The sequence below is a fragment of the Myxocyprinus asiaticus genome, chromosome 2 (genome assembly GCF_019703515.2).
Source record: "Myxocyprinus asiaticus isolate MX2 ecotype Aquarium Trade chromosome 2, UBuf_Myxa_2, whole genome shotgun sequence".
Classification (NCBI taxonomy): Eukaryota; Metazoa; Chordata; class Actinopteri; order Cypriniformes; family Catostomidae; genus Myxocyprinus; species Myxocyprinus asiaticus.
In genome coordinates this window covers 19,697,290-19,716,289 of record NC_059345.1, presented here as the reverse complement: position 1 = coordinate 19,716,289, position 19,000 = coordinate 19,697,290, and the positions used below count along the sequence as shown (strand labels likewise).

Genomic DNA, 19,000 nt, shown 5'->3' with positions numbered 1-19,000 from the left:
CAGGACTGTACTATATATCATAAATGATTTATTCAGTTAATAAAAAATAATTATATTAGGCAAATGTGGGTTAAGTGGTGTTAATTTTTTTTGTGAAACACTTTCATCAGTTTCTGTTTGTTGCTTCCCTCTTATATAGCTTAAGCAGTGGAGGCAAGGCTTTGTCCAGGCTGTAGTTAGCAAAGATTGGGAACTGAGGAACTTCTGAATCAGACTGACACATCCTCTGTGGAGGAGGCAGGGATGGAGGACTCGGGGAGTCTTGGCCCATTTCTCTGGCTGAGGTCACCGCGGTAGTCAAAAGGCTCTGAAGTGGCAAGGCACCAGGAGTGGACAAGATTCGCCCTGAGATGCTGAAGGCCCTGGATGTTGTTGGGCTGTCATGGCTAACACGCCTTTTCAGCATTGCGTGGAAGTCAGGGACAGTGCCTGGGGATTGGGAAATGGGTGTGGTGGTTCCCATTTTTGAAAAGGGGGACCGGAGGGTGTGTTCTAATTATCGAAGGATCACACTTCTCAGCCTATCTGGGAAAGCCTATGCCAGGGTGCTGGAAAGAAGACTCTGACCAATTATTGAACCTCGGCTAGAGGAGGAGCAATGCGGATTCCATCCTGGTCGTGGACCAGTGGATGGGCTCTTTACCCTGGCAAGGATCCAAGAGGGGGCATGGGAGGTTGCTTATCCAGTCTACATGTGTTTTGTGGACTTGGAGAAGGTTTATGACCATGTCCCCCAGGGTGTCTTGTGGGGGGTGCTGAGGAAGTATGGGGTACAGGGCCCGTAAATACGTGCCATACGGTCCCTGTATAACCGGTGCGAGAGCTATGTCCGCATTCTCAGCAGTAAGTCAAGCTTTTTCCCAGTGGGTGTTGGACTCTGCCAAGGCTGTCCCTTGTCACCTATCCTGTTTGTGATGTACATGGACAGGATTTCAAGGCGCAGCTGAGGGTCAGAATGTGTCCAGTTTGGGGGCCTCAAGGGTTGCATCTCTGCTATATGTGGATGATGTTGTCCTGATGGCATCATCAGGCTGTGACCTCCGGCGTGCACTGGGGCGGTTTGCTGCTGAGTGTGAAGCGGTTGGGATGAGAGTCATCACCTCCAAATCTGAGGCCATGGTTCTCTGTCGGAAAAGGATGGATTGTCCCCTCCAAGAAGGGAGTGAGCTGCTTCCCGTGAAGTGCGAGGAGTGCACGTGTTAACGCCAGTGATATTAGCTGTAACGAACACTCATTATAACACAAAAAATTACAAACTCCAGCGCTAGATCACCACTTATTATGACCCACATGAATTAAATGGAAACTCCTGCTCCAGAACAGGCTTCTGCATTTGACGAAAGCTATTTCAAAAAGTGGTGGGGACAAAATTGGCAAAGGCAAAATAGGATAGGTTCCACCGTCTCACCTGTAAATGATGCATACTAACCAACCCTGGTTTCCCTGCAAAGGGTGTTATGAAAATAAAACTTAATTAAATGTACTGTGCTGCACTGTGTTTTATCATTGCAGTATTCTGGGTATTATTGAATGTGTTTTATGGTGCATGCTGTGTTTTGAATATTGTGGAGCTGTTTGTACAGGAATTTCCCTTAAATTCAATAAGGGGTCTATCTCTCTGCAACAGCAAAGACAAAGTAAGCATATAAATCTATATCTGTGTAGATATGTTTACAAATAGCAGATTCTGATGAATTATTCTAAACTTCAGAGATGTGTTGGGTACTTTGTGAATGGATCAAAGGTTAGAAAAGCTGCATAAAACCCAGACTAGTGGATTAGGACGGTAATCTTTTGCAGATCCGCATTCCAGAGGCATATTTTTTCAATATTTCAAAAAGTGTCCGGTCTTTCATCCTTTACTACCTTCCTGTTGACCAATTAACACCATCTTTATGGGTTCATAAAACTTGCCTACATGCTCTTTTCTTTTTCTCTCAGTTGACTTGAAACGATTCAAATCTCAAAATATCCATACACTTTGCTCGCACTTTATACAGTTAATTAACAATTATAATGAATTTAACATAAGTTCCCATTAAAATCAATAAGATACTGAATTTACTGAAATTCAATAAATAATATTTAAATAATATTATAGTTGAATAAACTTAATTGAGAGGATTTTTGTATGACCCCATTTGGATGCAAAATAAAAGTTCCATTAGCATTTTATTTTTTTTTTTATTTATTTATTTATTTTTTTTGTCAATATGGCTGAGAGTGATGCAAGAAACTGTACATCATAGACAAAAATAACAATTTGTTAAATAAAATATCCATGTTAATTTCACTTTTTTCACTTTGTGTGTGTGTGTGTAGCCTGTTATTCTACGGCAATTATATCTTACAGAACAATATAAATTAAACGTAAATCCCCATTTAGATAGCTAGGTATGTGTGTGTGTGCGTGTGTGTGGGAGAGAGAGAGAGAGAGAGAGAGAGAGGCACACATCCTGCAAGTGCTGATCTGACGTTGAAAGACTCATGCCTGGCAGGAATGCTCCATTAAAAAGGAGAAAAATGTTGGGAGAAGGGGCGGGGCCTCCGTTCTTCAAAGGTCCTGTCACTCACAGGGGCTTCAGATTCCAGCTCGGGTCTTTCACAGTGCGACGCGCGCAGCTCCACGAGAAGCGCTCAGAGCAACACACGCACACAACTCACTTTTACACTAGCGGCGCGCGCGGACCAGCTTTCACACGAGAAAGAAGTGATTCGGTGAATTAGTACGCTTATTTGAAGTTGCACACCAATGGCGCTGTCGCGCGAGATTTCTGTCCTTTCTCAGGTGAATAGTTTCTGTTTGTTATGCGGGCAGATCAGCTCAGCGCTCGCGCACCTGGCCAACCCACGCCGATGAAGTCGTGCTCCTACTTGCATTCTGAAGACTCTGGAGCAAAATCAGGTTCCAGTACTTATTGTGGATTCTAACCTTTGCAGGGTTTGATACGTATAATTTGTGGATATTTTGTTCTGGATTGGTGACTAATATGGAGCTGACAGGGAGATGTGTGTTATTCGCAGCGCTCGTGTTAAGCATTCCTCAAACTGCGCGTTCAGGTCAGTGTTTTGCGCTTTAACGCTTGTAAACTTAATCACCAGCTTTGGCGCACCGCATGCGCTATCGAAACAAGCGCTGCTTCCCAACAAAACCAAACTGACAGAGTGTGAGAGATGTGGGATGCTTTGACTATGCAAAGCAAAAACAAACTTTGCATATGCATACACACCCAACATCTATATGTTTGAACCCACCAGTCAACTTGTCATATTTCTGCAGTGTTGAATATTGGAATGTATGTTAAATTTTGTGTGTGTAATATACTGTATTTGTAAAAAAGACGTTTGCTTATATATAGATATTAGTGCCCCAAAAAGTATTTGGATTTGTAGTCACACAAAATTTTTAGAATTTAATTGCATTACATAACAAAATATCATACTAAGTGGCATCTAAAATGTTGCTTGACCTGAACTAAATCCAAATGTATGCAAATCTTTGCAATTAATTAACCAGCTTGTACCAAGGCCAGTTTTAGTGCATGTAAGTAATTTCCTTATGTATGTAAATGTATGTTAGTTACCTTCAAGTTCACCTAGGTGTCATAGCAGAGTACTTAAGCAGAGTGAACTATAGGTGTATTTCATCACTTTAAAGGGCTAGTTCACCCAAAAATGAAAATTCCCTCATCATTTACTCACCCTCATGCCATCCCAGACTTTCTTTCTTCTGCAGAACACAAACAATTATTTTTTAGAAGAATATCTTAGCTCTGTAGCTCCATACAGTTCAAGTGAATGGTGATCAGGCCTTTTGAAGCTGTAAAAAGCAGATAAAGGCAGCACAAAAGTAATCCATAAGTCTCCAGTGGTTTAATCAATGTCTTCTATAGAGATCCAGTTGGTTTTGGGTGAGAACAGACCAAAATATAACTCATTTTTTCACTGTACATCTTGACAGTGGTCTCCTTGGCGATCTCAAGCTTGATTACACTTCTTACAGCTCCATCTAGCGCTCTGTGCATGCATCATGCACAACGAAGTGTAATCATGCTTGAAATCATGATCATGCCAAAAGACAGCAATGGCAAGTGTACAGTGAAAAGGGAGTTATATTTTGGTCTGTTCTCAACCAAAACCAACTGAATTGCTTGAGAAGACATTGATTAAACCACTGGAGTTGTATGGATGACTTTTATGCTGACTTCATCTCATTTTTGGAGACCTGATCACCATTCACTTGCATTGTATGGACCTACAGAGCTGAGATATTCTTCTAAAAACATGAGGGTGAGTAAATGATGAGAGAATTTTCATTTTTGGGTGAACTATCCCTTTAAATTTGACAACCAGAATGTCTCCAAATACTTTTTTTTTTGTCTTTATTTTGAGCAGTATATTTATCATTTAAAACCTGACAAACTTCTTTTTGTGAAATATTCTGCTTGAATTGTGTGCTTTTTCCATCTTTCTGTAGAATAAATGCAACTTGGTTTGATATTTTGTACATATTTAAGTGTGGCTTAACCGTCTAAATACTTTTTGGGACTACTGTATCTACCAGTCAAACCTGTTGTCTGGTGGATTTTGCTTTGCAGAAAATTCTAATGAATTCAAAATGTTCTTGCAATAATATACTGTAATCATAAAGTGTTTGTTTATACGTGTCAGGATGTCAGAATCGGGTGTGTAATCCATGCATGGGAAACCTGGCAGTTGGACGTCCAGTACAGACCATCTCACAGTGTGGCTCAGTCTCTCCAGAACGGTACTGTAACTATGATAATGACAAATGTGTGTTGCATTGTGAGGTGTGCGATGTTTCGGTGATGCACCATGCACACCCACCTGCCTCCATGACAGACTCACCCTTCAAACACCCACCGACCTGGTGGCAGTCTGCTCAGGGTGTTGCCATAGAAACTCTACAACTGGACTTGGAGGTGGAATTTTACTTCACTCATCTCATTATCATATTCCGATCGCCACGCCCTGCTGCCATGGCAATAGAGCGTTCGCAGGACTTCGGGCGCACATGGAGCATTCTGAGGCTGTATGCACAGAACTGCAGTGAAGTGTTCAACCTGGAGGATGGACACAGCTGCACTCAGAAATACTCCACAGCATGGCCTTGTAGCAATGGAGAGGTGAGAGTTTGCATACTTTGCAGTACTTTGTGTGTCATGCTGATTCTTTCGTTTATTGACATTTACCATGGCAATGCCTTGTATTTTTAGACATTCATCATTATAGTACAGTGGTATTCTTTGATGTACTTTGAGTACCATGTAAATACAGTGGTGCATGAATATGGTAATCATTCAGATGAATTTGGACACTTTTTGACATTGATATGACTGTGGCCTCAGTTTACCTAAATTCACCCCATTGGAAAGTACAATAAGATTAACATTCATTTCGTTACCGCTAAACTGTCCTTCTAATGCAGACTACTTTAAAACAATTTTTAAAAAGATAAATCAGATGAATCGTAAGCAAATAGCCTTTTTTTCATGTTTTTTCTCTCTGTGTATGTGAACAGGTAATTTATCGGGCTTTGTCACCCTGGGAAAAGCTGGATCCGTACAGCATCACTGCTCGAGCCCACCTCAGCATCACTAACATACGAATGCGTCTACTTCAGCCACAGTCATGCCCCTGCCTACGTAAACACCCTGATGCCAACTTGCTCACTGCCCACTATGCCATCTCTGACCTCATATTAAAGGGAAGCTGTTTGTGCCATGGGCATGCAGACCAGTGTGTGCCTGCTGGGGACGAGAAGATCACACACCCTCCACGCAAGCATATGGTAAGTGTGTACTGTATGTGTATATTTGTAATACAGAGTTATGTTTTTCTTTGTTTGGCTTATTAATACTTACCCATTATGTACTTCTGTTTATAAAGGGGTGATTCTCTGTCCTGGTCATATTTAACAACAACCCCCCCCCCCCCCCCCATCCTTTAGGACCATTAGGATTTTTGCATTGTGACATTTTTTTTAGGACATATTTTACACCCAATTTTCATTATTGTAAAATGTCAGTTTTACTTTTACTGTTCCCATTGTTTTCAAACATGATTCTCTTTTCAACAACACAGTAATTTTTTCACTGTATTACAGTGAAACAGATACAAATTTTACAAAATAAAATGAGCAAAAATGAAAGGCAGTACCAAGGATGTAGCTACTGCTATTATGTGTAAATACTTTACAATTTAAATACAAAATAAATAAATCATATTGTGGTAATGAGAGTAGCATAATGATGATCTTTTTTCACATTGCAGTAATGAGAGTTGGGGGGAGTAAAACTTAAAATTTAAAAAATCTTAATGGCCCTAAAAATAGGCTTCATTTTCTAATTTCTTATTTGTTTCTTTTGATTTTGGAAAATAGGACCAGGACATTTTCTTGACAGATTTCATGAGAATCGTCCAAAGGTGTTTGACTGTTTGTTTAGCTGTACCTACTGTATATGTATTTGAAGTTGTATGATTTAGTTTTAATTGAGCTATTCATCTAACCATCCTTATATATATATATTTACTAAAGAAGCAAATTAAAAAGACATTAAATCTTTTTTCAGAGAAGTCTAAAAAAAGCAAAGTTTATGGTTACAAAAAAAACTAATATTTTTCAATGCAATGTAAGAAAAATTTACTTTTTTAAATATATATATTTTTAGGCACGTTGAGATATTTGTTTTTAGAAAACATGACAAAAATATTAAGTAAGAAAGTATACAATTTTCTTTGAAAACTTCCTACAATTTTTTAAAAAATGTATAAAGGAGAAAAGTGACAATTCAAAAGAGAAAGGACAAACAGCTTTAAGGTGTCCATGGCTAATTACATAGTAATTACTATAGTTATTACAACTTTATTTAAATGATTGTTATCTACATTCCAAGAACACGTTTCCCGTATGATTTCATAAACAGGTCCCCATCTTCCATTTTTTTGTCTTTCACTCTTTCATTCTCTTTTCCCCCTCACATTCACTTTCTTTGTTCCAGATTATATAAGCGAGATGTTTGCTGTTTATTTGGCTGTATTTCTGCGGAGAGATTACAGTAAAACCCAACTCTGATAGAAAGATTAAAAGACAAGAAAATCAGGCAGGAAAAAGTAAAGGAGGGAGAAACAAAGGGAGAAATGCAGATAACAAGCACTGAGACGAAAATGAGGGCCTCCACTGCTAGTCCCTTTTCCTAATTAAGTTGTTGTTTGCCTGCTGTGATCAAACAATGACAGCAATTAGTCTCATTCGCTTACACACACAGATACACACACACATTAACTCTTTGCCCTCTTATCAAAGGTCAGACCGTTTACATTCCCCGTGCCAATCACCAAGCATGCATGCTCACATACACACTACCCACCCAGACATGCAGACAAACACAGGCGCATTGACATGCTTTGTCCATCAACACTCATAGGAACACGTGCTCACACCCAGCCCTTGTGTGCCCCTGCAGGAATGTTTTGGTTAGCTGGGAGTGTGTGTGTCTGAGTGCATTTCCTCCAATAATACGATGATAAACATGTGAAAGTGTTTCAGATGCCAAATGGATGGAACGCTGCCAATTTGCCCCCTCCCTCCCTCTCTTGCTATCTGTCTCTCTGACTGCTCATTTGTCTTTCTCTGCCTCACCATTAAGTAGTTTCAAAGTTCTTCTCTCATTTGCTTGTTTTCACTGCTCATTTCACTTGAGAGTGACAGATAATATTTATCTGTACTTTCTTTCAAACACTCTTGGAGGAGAAGACCGTTTGATGGATGGCTGAGTCTTGGATATTGAGGAGAATTGTTAGGTAAACATGGGCGTTGCGGGCGAGGAGGATGTTTTTATACAGGACGTTTGAGCGAGAGATGTTGTGCACATACTGTAACTAATTTAAAAAATATGTAGGAGAGAGTGAGGGTCTGCAGGAAGTGAAGAGGACGCAAGTGCAGGGATTATGGGTAGATGTGTAATGCGGCACAGATTGGAACTGCAAAAGATACTTAGTATGTTGTTAGCAATCACTTTAAAAGTTCATAAAGTCTATTCAAACCATTGGTTTACTTTGAACTGTTATCAATTTAAAACGCATAGTTCTGACACCAACTTCCGATTCTGATTGGATGCATTCCAAGCATTTATTTACATTTACATAATTCATTTAGCAGATGCTTTTATCCAAAGTGACTTATGAATGAGCAATACAGCATAAGCATTTCATCCTAGGGAGGCAATTATATGAGAAGTGCTGCAAAACAAAAGTTTCAAAGCCATTGTAAGCCATTGTAAGCCATTGTAAAATACTGATAAACACACACCTGTGAATGCACATGCTATATTAAAAGAATAGTTTCATAATTTACTCACCCTCATGTCATTCCAATCCCATACAACTTTCTTTCCTATTAGGTAAACAAAAGGAAAAGGTGTAATGAATATTGTCTACTCAATAGCAGTTGATATTGACTCACTTTAAAGCTTGTAAAAGCACCCATAAAATATTATAGAAGTATTCCATGTGGTTTGTGTGTAATATTACATGTCTTCTGAAGGCATATTATAGATTTTGGTGAAAATGTAAATCATGACGTCTGCTACACATTCATTAGTGCTAAACATCAAATGGGTTTGGATAAACAAGAAGGTGAGTAAATTATGACAGTATTTTAATATTTGGGTGAACTATTCCTTTAAAAAATAATAAGCCACTCAAGGCTGTGTATTACAGTTATTTTACCATGGTTGAGCAGGTTTAGGGCATGCTGTTCACATTGTGCCTACAAACACCCCTTATATGTGGTGAAATCACTGTAAGTGCCTTGAGTAACTTAATGCTTTAGTGAACTCAAATTATCACTGTCCACAAAATGAAGTCTAATAAAAGCATCTAATGAAGCTGATGTATCTAATGTAGCAAAAGGGTGTTTGCTCTAGTCAGACAGAAGTTTTGGGTGTTGGCCAGTCACACAAAGGATCTTGTCTGGTTTATGGTTTGGCAAAGTGTTGTATGATAAAATAAGGTTCACTGACATTGAAGCAAATTAATGTTTGACTTGACGGCAAATCTATGCTTGTAAGATTTTTCACAAGTCTTCTTGGGTGAACCTGTAATAATATGTAATTGTATGGTGAATTTTGTGTATCTCTGGCCTCTGCTGCAGGTGCATGGTAAATGTGTATGTCGACATCATACAGCGGGGGATCACTGTGAAAGGTGTGATCGCCTCTACAATGACCGGCCATGGCTGCCAGCCAACGGTTTATCCGGAGAAGCTCATCAGTGCGTTAGTAAGGATCTTTCATGTTTAAAACTCTGACTACTTAATTTCAAGGATTAAAGGTAAAGCAACAGTCTGGTTCTGGAAGTAAAAGTCCCATTCATTTTTTCCATAGGAGAATTGATTATTAAGGACTAGAGGTCGACCGATAGTGGATTTTGCCGATACGATAACTAAAGTGGTGAAAAAGGCAGATAACTGATTAATTGGTCGATGGTTTAAGATATCTTAGTCTTTCCTTACTATGACAGGCACAGACATTGAGGCTACAAGAGTCCAAAATGAATAAAATCCCAAAAGCAGTTTATTGTGCAACCAAAATTCCAAAAATAACCACACAAAAAAATAAAATAAATAAATAATAAAAAAAGATTTGGTGCATAATGTGGGACTTTTAACTATAAAAAAGCCTGAAATATACTGGGGCATTTTATTTTAAAAATGAAAGAGACTTGGCTCCGTTACAATGCCCCATATGCAAGTATGAAATAAATTAAGCTTTTTATAGCCTATATATTCACCAGATGAGGTTTATTGCTGAGGAATAAAGAAATCAAAAACTATCGGCATAGATTTTTGCAGAAAACTGATAGTGCCTAAAAGCAACTATCAGCACTGATTAATCAGTAAAACCAATATATCGGTCTAACTCTAGTTCATACAAAAAGACGATCAAATTAGTTCAAATAAATCAGTTTTTGATAAAAATATCTAATTAAATTACGTGGAAAATTTTTCCTTAATTTTATTGTTCAATAAATGTTTTTATTTTTTGAGTGTACAACATAACAAAAATTATTCTAAATCTTGACATAAAACATTAAGCTTTAACAAGTCTCCCCCTTTATATTCCTCTTGCACAAAGGCACATAAAATAACCCCTAAGTTTAACATTTACTCTCCCTGTCGAGTCCCATGCAGAGCATTTTTAGATTTACGTATATATAGATTTATAGAATGTCATAAAATGTCTTATTCTTTCTTTACTATGGCAGGTAAAGACAAAGAGTCCAAAATGAATAAAATCCCAGATGCAGTTTATTGTTCAACCAAAATCCCAATAATAACCAGAAAAAAATGAATATTTGGTACATAAAGCGGGACTTTTAAGTATAAACAAGCCCAAAATACACCGGGTACTCTTATTTTGAAATGACAAAAAACCATCGGCAACTATCGCCATATAATTTTTCCGTTCCTAAAAGCAACTATTGGCACCGATGAATCGCTAAAACCAATATATCAGTCTACCTTTATTAAGGACAACTAGATAGACCTACCGTGAGCTCTGAGGTTGTTAATACAGTATATGGAGATTCTGCTGAAGCCATCAGTCTGCATTATTTGAACTTTATTTTTTAAAATATAGTGTTTAATAGTGGAATTTCTGGTGAAGAACTACATTACCCATGATCCTGAAGAGACAGATCCACCAATCAGAGTGTCGTAGCAAATAAAGCTTGCCAAAAGAGCTGTGCAACACCTGTCCACTGCCATGATTGTGGATGACATTATCGAGTCGTTCTCCTTACACTGTAAAATGTAATTAGTTGACCTTACTTATTTTTATTTAGGGCAATACATTTGCATGCTTTTTCTAAGTAAACGAAATTATTTGGCTCAAGTAAACTTTCTTTTTAAAGTAATGTAAGGTAGTTACAAGTAATCTTAACTCATCTGTGATTAACGTATTATTGTTATTATTTTAATATTTTAATTGATTATAGCACATCTTATACAGTATAAGGGAAATTATGACTGGACTCTAGGGTAGCCACTTAGCACATTGGATTCTCCACATTACTTCTTGGTGAACATAAATCTGCACTTTTGTAAAGTACAATTGAGTAAAGAAGAATGGCTTAAATTTGACAGGCTCCAAGTTCACCAACGGTGAACACATCAACCAGCTACAACAAAACAACAACAATAATAATACAAATTAAAACTAGCTATATACATTTTTCAATAACAAGTTCCCTTGTTTTGACCAAACATACATTATTTATTCAGGTGTAAGGGCTTACAGATATTCCACACAGCTGTAATTTTGTACTTGATAATTTTGAGTTACTGTAGTTGTACTCTAAGCCAAACCTCTAAGTTTAAAGAATGTATATATTTGAGTTATGATTCCAAAATGTGTCATTTCAAGTATTGTTTAATTAGGACCATTTAAATGTTTTTATTAATGACAGCTTTTGGGTTTAGACAGTAATGGTAACTTAATTAAGAATAGTGAAAAATTAAGCATAAGTTGAGTAAACAATTGTTTTTACAATTTGAGATAACTGTTAGTATTTACAAACTACTTATATATTTGGATATTCTGTATCTGAATATTTTGCAATAAACTTAAAATGTGTTGTTACACTTAAAACCAAACGTAAAATCAATAGCTGTAAATTTTTTCATCATTCTTAATTTGGCTGTCGCACGCAATCATTGGATTGCAGTAGAAAGATCTTAAGTACACTGTCTTGTACCTTACGATTTTCAAATGCTTCAAATCAAAGTTTGTAAGGTTGTGATTCACCTCAGAGTTGGTTGGTTTGGTTCATGGCTTAAAACTCTTTTATGAAGGATTTTATGAAATCCCAAAGGAAAAAATTCATGAGAAAAATGCTTTCGAACCAAGATGGCTAAAAGAGTGGGCGGGCACTGTTGCACTCTATTTCTGTGCCTCTAGTGACATCAAAGGTATTTGACATTTTCTGAAGAAAATGTGATTGGTATTTGCCCGTGCTGAACTGCTAAGACAAACAGAGCAATGTTTTGTTAGAGCCATAGTGTTTACTCCCGTCACAAGTTCGACCTATTGGTTGCTTGTAATTGTCTCTGCATAATAAAATCAGATAGGAGAAAGAAATTACACTTCTTCATCTTTAAGTACCACTTACAGTTGCTCAGGTAACTGATTGATTCTGTGTTGTTATGCAGAGTGCAAGTGTAACAGCCACGCAAAGAGCTGTCACTTTGATGAGACAGTATGGCTACGTTCCGGTCAGCGGAGCGGCGGTGTGTGTGACTGTCTTCACAACACCAGTGGCCGTCACTGCCAACACTGTAAGAGCGGCTTCTACAGAGACCCCGAGAAACCCTTGACTGACCCAGATTCCTGCAGACGTAAGACGCACAAACATGCAGCACACACAAGCATTGTGTGAACGCACACACACTCAAAAACACTTTCTCACACAGGCACATTTACAAAAACAATATGTTGACTCAAACCATAACAAAATAGGTGTGTTTATCACAGTACTTTTATAAAAACTTGGGTATTTGTGTCTTGGACTAAGATGAAAGCCATTAATCTCAGATTTTTAGAAAGCTGCTTAAAATGGTATGTGGGGTATACGCGTTTTCCCCACTCTACACTTCCGTTCCTGATATTTCCACCTTTCTCCAGTGTGAATGAATTTGTGTGTGTGTAACTTAACTATAGTTTGAGAACAAATTTATACCCAGAAGAGAGCTAAATCAGGCACAACCTTGTTTTTGGGACATTTTGGAACATCCTCGTTAGGAAAAACGGTCCATACATTAATTCAGTTATGTTAAATTATGTTATATACATTTTCTGCTAGGGTCAGGTTTAGGCTGTACGTTAGGGTTAGTCTATAGTTATTATAATTAGCTTTATATAATTATAATATATTTAAATATAGATATTTAGATAGTGTATGTGAATGTTTCAGAATCTGGTTACATGTGCAGCTTGGCCTAGATGATGTCAAAATTCAGGAACTCACCGTATCAGTGAACATGTCCGATATTGTAGCACACACACTCATGCACACATCGAGGGGATGCTTGGTATTAAATGTTGTTCCTGCTCTTTCTGCAGGCTGGGACATGTAGAATAACAAGAACAGTGATGGGATCTCGGCCATGTGTGTGTGCATGAGTGTGAATCTCCAAAAATTGTGTATGTGTGGAGGCAAACAGATTAATCATCAGATGACACCAGTCTGGCAATGTATGTATATGTAAAGGTTCAGTCTGGTCTGGACAGCTCTCTTCAAATGTCTTTTGTGCTTATGGTAGGAGTCATTGAGAAACTCTTTATGTAGGGGATGTTTGGTGGCAAGAAATGAAAGAGATGTGCTATTCGAATCTTCAAATGAACTGTATATGTCTTGATTAAAGCAATAGATGCAGATAAACCCCTAAAGTTTGGGTCACTGACTTTCAGTTTTGTTAACTACATTTAGGTAAGTACATTTTTTGGGTTACACAAATGTCTAAAATGGTATTATTTATATAGAATTCAAAACATGAATTATGTTTATACACTATGTATGCCTGTTTGCGTTGAGTGTGCGCCACATAAAGAGTCATTGCACAAGAGAAAGTGTTTTAGAAAGTAACTTAAAAGTGAAGTAATAAGTAATGTGATTACTTTTTCGATGAGGTTGTCAGTAATTGATCATTTTTAGTGGATTACTTTTTAGTAATTTACCCAAAACTGATTGAGATTTTTGCACATTTCTGAAGGAAATGTAAATAATGCTTGTGCAAAACTCGCCGCCATGACTCTAGGGTGTTGTGTGTATTGAGGGTGGTTACTGGGATATAGCTAGGTGGTTGTGAGAGTGTTCTGTGCAGTTGCTTAGTCGTCCAAATCAAAAGAGCCCATCCTAAAGTCTCTATGATATTCTGGTTCCTAGATACTATATGGCTCTGGTCCCTCCTTAAAGTAAGTATTTGGGATTTTTCACCTGTTAATTGTCCAATAACTTAGTATAGAACTCCTTTCCTCAACAAGCTGCACGTTGGAGGTATCATTCATGTCTGTGACACAAATAGGGCAGAACGAGTTACACACTGAAGTTTAAAGGTGCACAAAGGAATTTTTTTCTATATATTTATTTTTTACTCCTAATGAAATGAATAGCAATTTTCAAACATATGTATAAAATCATGATCACTCGCATAAGAACAAGATTCCAGTCATATCAGTAGACTTATAAATGCTGTTTTAATTACATGGAGAGGGTCCCCTCATGGGGGCTGCCATGTTAGGATCACATAATCCTCTGAAATCTGCTCGCTTAATCTCAGTAACCGCCCTGTTATTGGACATTTTCACTCTTGGAATAAATTAATCATGGCTCACTGTGAACAGTGTATTTCTACAATGGCATTTGTAACTGAAAACTATTGCTATTAAATGATGCTGCATTCACGCCCCTAGGGGTCAGTGTTCAAAAGTTAGAGGTGTTCACCTCTGGGTTCAAGTTCAAAACAACATAAAAAATGACTGAGTGCACTATATACAATTAAAGGTTTGTTCAAATAGTAATAGTAATAGTAAACAGTAATACTATATGTACTGTCCACGTATTTGGTAGTCTTTGATGTATATTTTGGGTAATTTTCTTCCTTTCTCCCTGAATTGCAGTGTGTATGTGCAATCATGTTGGATCCACATTCTGTAACCCTGATAATGGAGATTGCACTTGTAAGCAAGGTGTGGCTGGGTCGCATTGTGACCAGTGTATGCTGGGATACTGGGGTTTCAATGAATATGGCTGCAAGCCCTGCCAGTGTGCTGGTGATTGTGACCCCTATACAGGAGACTGTATGATAAGGTGACTATATAAACTTCTTAATGGCAGTTTTATGACCCCAGTGGCATGAGTGCAGAAACCAACATGCTTGATGCTTAGTCTTTATGGACATTATAAGTCTTTTTGATCTTTTAGATCTATAGTAGCCCCAAATTATGTTTGGACACTCAAGCCACAATTAAATAAATGTATTTCATTTGATAACACAATTACAAACCAAGTGTCGTACAAGCTGCCAAAAAATCAGAACTAACATTTCTGAGCCATTTTTTAAAAGATTTTTAATCATCTAGTCTCAGGTAAATGTATGATGTCAGTTTTATTCAAGTTTATAAAAGGGGCCTATCAAAATAACCACAAGGAGTGTTTATCACATTAACTGTGGACATGTTTATATGAGACTGACAACCAGAAAGTGTTCAAACACTTTTTTTCTTCATTTTGTTCAGTGTATCTGTAGAGCTGTTCAGCCGTGATGTCAATTTGTAGGCGAACCCATAAGTCTAATTCGGGGTTTTTCCAACTTATGAATAAAAAAAGGTCTGTGGTAAACATTACTTGACGAAACGTGTTGAAGAACATAAATCACACACTTTCATACCGCAAATGTGAATTTTGAAGTCTCTGTGTGTTTTAAAAAGTATGCAATGCAACACGGCTTCAAAATTCACGTTTGAGGTATGACTGTGCGTAATTTATGTTGTAGAATTAAAGGTCCATGTATCGTCAAGTAATGTTTACCACAGACCTTATTTTACTCTTAAGTTGAAAAACCCAATTATAAAAACTCATAGGAAAATCCAGAGGGAACCCATGGCGAATTCTCTTCCCTGTTTGTGGTCCACAACCTGAACAGCTCTATTGTTTCATGTTTCATAATATAGACCCTAACAAACATTTTTGTGTGAAATGCTGTCCTCGAAAAGTGTGCTTGTGCAATTCTTTAAAATAAATGCCGCTTGTTTTAATATGTTGTTATTAAACAATGACATTCATACATTTTTAGTGTGGCTTATGTGTCCAAATTCTTTTTGGGGCCACTGTATATGGAAGTAAAAAATTATTTCACTTAATTTTCTTTTACAGTTAATATATCATCATCATGCATGTGTCTGTTTTGTGGGTTTATGCTTGTCTGTTTGTGTGATTGTCTCAAGGTCTGAATCAGATCACAACAGCACAGGAGAAAGTCATTTATTTCGAACAGAGGAGCTTTTCTCTGCCCTTAGTCATCCAGGTATTAAATGAACATCTTCAAGCTGATAACAGTGCTGTCTTGTTTCCATGAAAAGTTTGTTGTCTTGTCTGAGTGTAAAGGCATGTTCCAATGTTAAGCCTGTTTTTAAGTTGTCTTAGCAACTGAAACTGACAGAAAATACTTTAATTGCGGGGTATTTATTTTCTTGACAGACAAATGTGCATGCAAACAGCAAGCTCTTGGAAATCGCAAAGTATTCTGCAACATTAAATATGCTTATGGTAAGTAGCATAGAAAACTTGCTGTGCACTCAGTTCACTTCAGTTTTTTGTTGGATGCATGTCATGAGTATGTGTGTATTTGTGTAATTGTGTGTGTAGCAATAAAGGTGAGAGTGCTTGGTGCTCATGATAAGGGGACTCATGCAGAGGTGGATGTGAAGGTTCTGAAGGTGTTGTGGGATAACTCAAGCCTCAGACTCTCTCGTGGAAATCGAACTCTTTATCCTGAGTCCTGGACCTCACGAGGCTGCACCTGCCCTGTACTATACCCTGGTCAGCACACACACCTACACCCACACACAGATTCGTGATTTGTTATGGGTTATCTGCAGACTCTCTCATGTTTTCTGCACTGATTGTGGTGGAAAATCCTCTGAATTCCGTGGAATAGATTTAAAAATGGCAAAATGTGTTTAAATGTGCCAATCCAACCTTAGAACTTAACTCCTTCTATTAGAAGCAGAAAATATGATCAAATTGGTAATTAATATTTCAATTTTAGCTTTTATTTAAGCAGCATTTATTATACAATAATTGCAAGGAAAATCACTACACTTTTTAATAAGGTTGTATTTGTTAACATTAATTAACTACATTTGTTAACATGAACTAACAATGAACAACACTAGTACAGTATTTATTAATCTTGTTTAATGTTCATTTCTGCATATACAGTACATATTACATATTAATATACTAAATTCTATATTTTTAAAATATAGAATGGCATATGTTAACATTAGTTAATGCAATATGAGCTAACATGAACAAACCATGAACAATAGTATTAAATTTTTTAACAAAGATTAATTAATGTTATATATAAAAAATCATTGTTCATTGGTAGTTCATGATACCTATTGCATTAATTAATGTTAACAAATACAACCTTATTTTAAAGTGTTGCCGGAAAATCAAACGAAAGCACATGCAATAGGTGGGGAATGCAAAGAAGTTTGTAAATAAGGGGTATTTGAATTCTGTGGAAATCTGCAGAGATTTCTGTGGAATTCCATGAGCACAGATTCCGTAGAGGGCTAGTTACTTGAAAATATGCCATATCAGACATAATCATGTTGACTGCAGCTTTTGCTGCGTTGTTTTGCCAATATTACTGAAGTATTCCCAAAATTCCAATTAACTTTTTCTTATGCACTTTTATTAAATGTGTACTTAGCAAAGATTTTGGAGAAATGTGATTTACATTTCATGACGTGTTAATGAATTTTTGCAAAAATAAATGTCTTGGGCCGTCTTTGTTGATACGTCTACTTCAGTGGAATTGGGCTTGTGGGATTTTTCATAGACCGATAAGACTGTATTTCTCTTGCTGTAGGGATGGAATATCTCGTAGTGGGACACGACGATGTGAGAAAAGGTCGTCTCATGGTTAACATGAAGAGTTTGGTGAAAACGTGGAGACCCAGCATGAGTCGAAAAGTCCATCAGTTTCTCAAAACCAAATGTAGCTAAGAGAGGGAGAGAAATAGAGAGAGACATTTAAAACAGATCTATCATGGCAAATGTCAGCTTTGCCTTCTTTTATTTTGATCACCCTCTTGTACTGAATAATGCAATTACACCAGCTGTAGATGTGGATGTGGATGTACTTGTTAGCTGGCAGGTGTACTGTATATGAGCACTGTACAGAATGTATAATGTATGTATGTATGTATATATGAGTTAATATATGTAGTTTATTGTTACAACTAACAACATACTGTATATAGCATGCAATGTGTACACATGAAAGCATAAAAGATGTATACAATATAATTGTCCTATGCTAATCATTTCTTTTTTTCGCTTTTATAGGGAAAAGTTTTATATTCACCGATCAAAACCACAAGAGGTCAGCCTATGATCACTTTAGTGATGAGATGGAATTATATTTACAAAAACAATATTTTCATGTATGAAAAATAGTAAAGTGCTATTGAAAGAAAGGTTAGAGATGTAACAGGCAACAGCTATCTAGGTAGGAAGTATATGTTTTTTAATGTTTTTTTTTTTGTTGTTGTTGTGTTTTTAACCCTGTTGCTTGAACACAGCACTAGATTAATTACTATTTGACCAAATGATCCATGTTATGGCTATGGCGTTCAAATCAAACAAAGAGAATCTTTATACAAGTAAAAACAATATATTTTCAGATCTGAGGAGGTTTTCTCAATCTCAGGCAACCTCTTCATTGTGGGCGGAGCTAAAGCTGGTCCAAGTGGCCCCGCCCCGTCCGCATCCGCACACATTCATAGACTGGCGTGACGCGATGTCGCTTTCTTCAATGAGGACGTTCATTGAATCACAACCGAACTAAAGAGGGGGAAAACATGTCTGAAGTGCGAAAATTCACTAAAAGGTTAAGCAAACCTGGGACGGCTGCGGAGCTCAGACAAAGTGTGTCAGAGGCAGTGAGGACGTCCATTGCTGTGGTTAGTAAATTAAGCTCTCTCTCTCTCTCTCTCTCTCTCTCTCTCTCTCTCTCTCTCTCTCTCTCTCTCTCGTGATGCAGTGCACATTCAGGCTGTGTCAAAAAACAGTGAGCTGCCTACATAGACAGCATTTTTGGGCATCACATGCGCGTGCATGTTGTCTAGTTAGGCAGTGTATTAGATTTTAAGACACATAGATCATTATTTCACCTCGTATATAG

General features: G+C 37.4%; 2 protein-coding genes across 8 annotated transcripts in view; both read left to right on the top strand.

Annotated features, from left to right (window-relative positions):
• Positions 1-2,561: 2,561 nt before the first annotated feature.
• Positions 2,562-18,109, top strand: ntn4 (netrin 4). 4 transcript variants are annotated; one of them, XM_051650009.1, is made up of 11 exons: positions 2,562-2,788; positions 2,941-3,060; positions 4,672-5,147; positions 5,543-5,812; positions 9,176-9,302; positions 12,233-12,418; positions 14,700-14,889; positions 16,026-16,105; positions 16,279-16,347; positions 16,447-16,620; positions 17,684-18,109. In XM_051650009.1, exons 2-11 carry the CDS (start codon positions 2,991-2,993, stop codon positions 17,818-17,820), a joined length of 1,779 nt encoding a protein of 592 aa, XP_051505969.1. In that variant the 5' UTR covers positions 2,562-2,788; positions 2,941-2,990; the 3' UTR covers positions 17,821-18,109. The 4 variants fall into 4 exon arrangements, with proteins under 4 accessions (XP_051505969.1, XP_051505951.1, XP_051505960.1 ...); XM_051649991.1 differs by lacking the exon at positions 2,941-3,060 and having other exon boundaries at positions 2,562-2,905; XM_051650000.1 differs by having other exon boundaries at positions 2,562-3,060.
• Positions 18,110-18,596: 487 nt separating this feature from the next.
• Positions 18,597-19,000, top strand: part of LOC127413033 (dedicator of cytokinesis protein 11-like) — a 122,463-nt gene continuing 122,059 nt past the window's right edge. For all 4 annotated transcript variants that reach the window (XM_051649861.1, XM_051649851.1, XM_051649841.1 and 1 more), the window contains exon 1: positions 18,597-18,779. In XM_051649861.1, coding sequence (XP_051505821.1) covers positions 18,678-18,779 — 102 coding nt within the window. In that variant the 5' untranslated portion in view covers positions 18,597-18,677. The remainder of the gene's footprint in view (positions 18,780-19,000) is intronic.

Bases quoted from the DNA above. Each gene is read 5' to 3' on its own strand.
- ntn4 (XM_051649991.1), top strand. From the start codon at position 2,809: ATGCGGGCAGATCAGCTCAGCGCTCGCGCACCTGGCCAACCCACGCCG. The intron at 9,303-12,232 runs GTAAGGATCTTT...GTTGTTATGCAG, and splicing joins AGAAGCTCATCAGTGCGTTA to AGTGCAAGTGTAACAGCCAC. The intron at 12,419-14,699 runs GTAAGACGCACA...CCTGAATTGCAG, and splicing joins TGACCCAGATTCCTGCAGAC to TGTGTATGTGCAATCATGTT.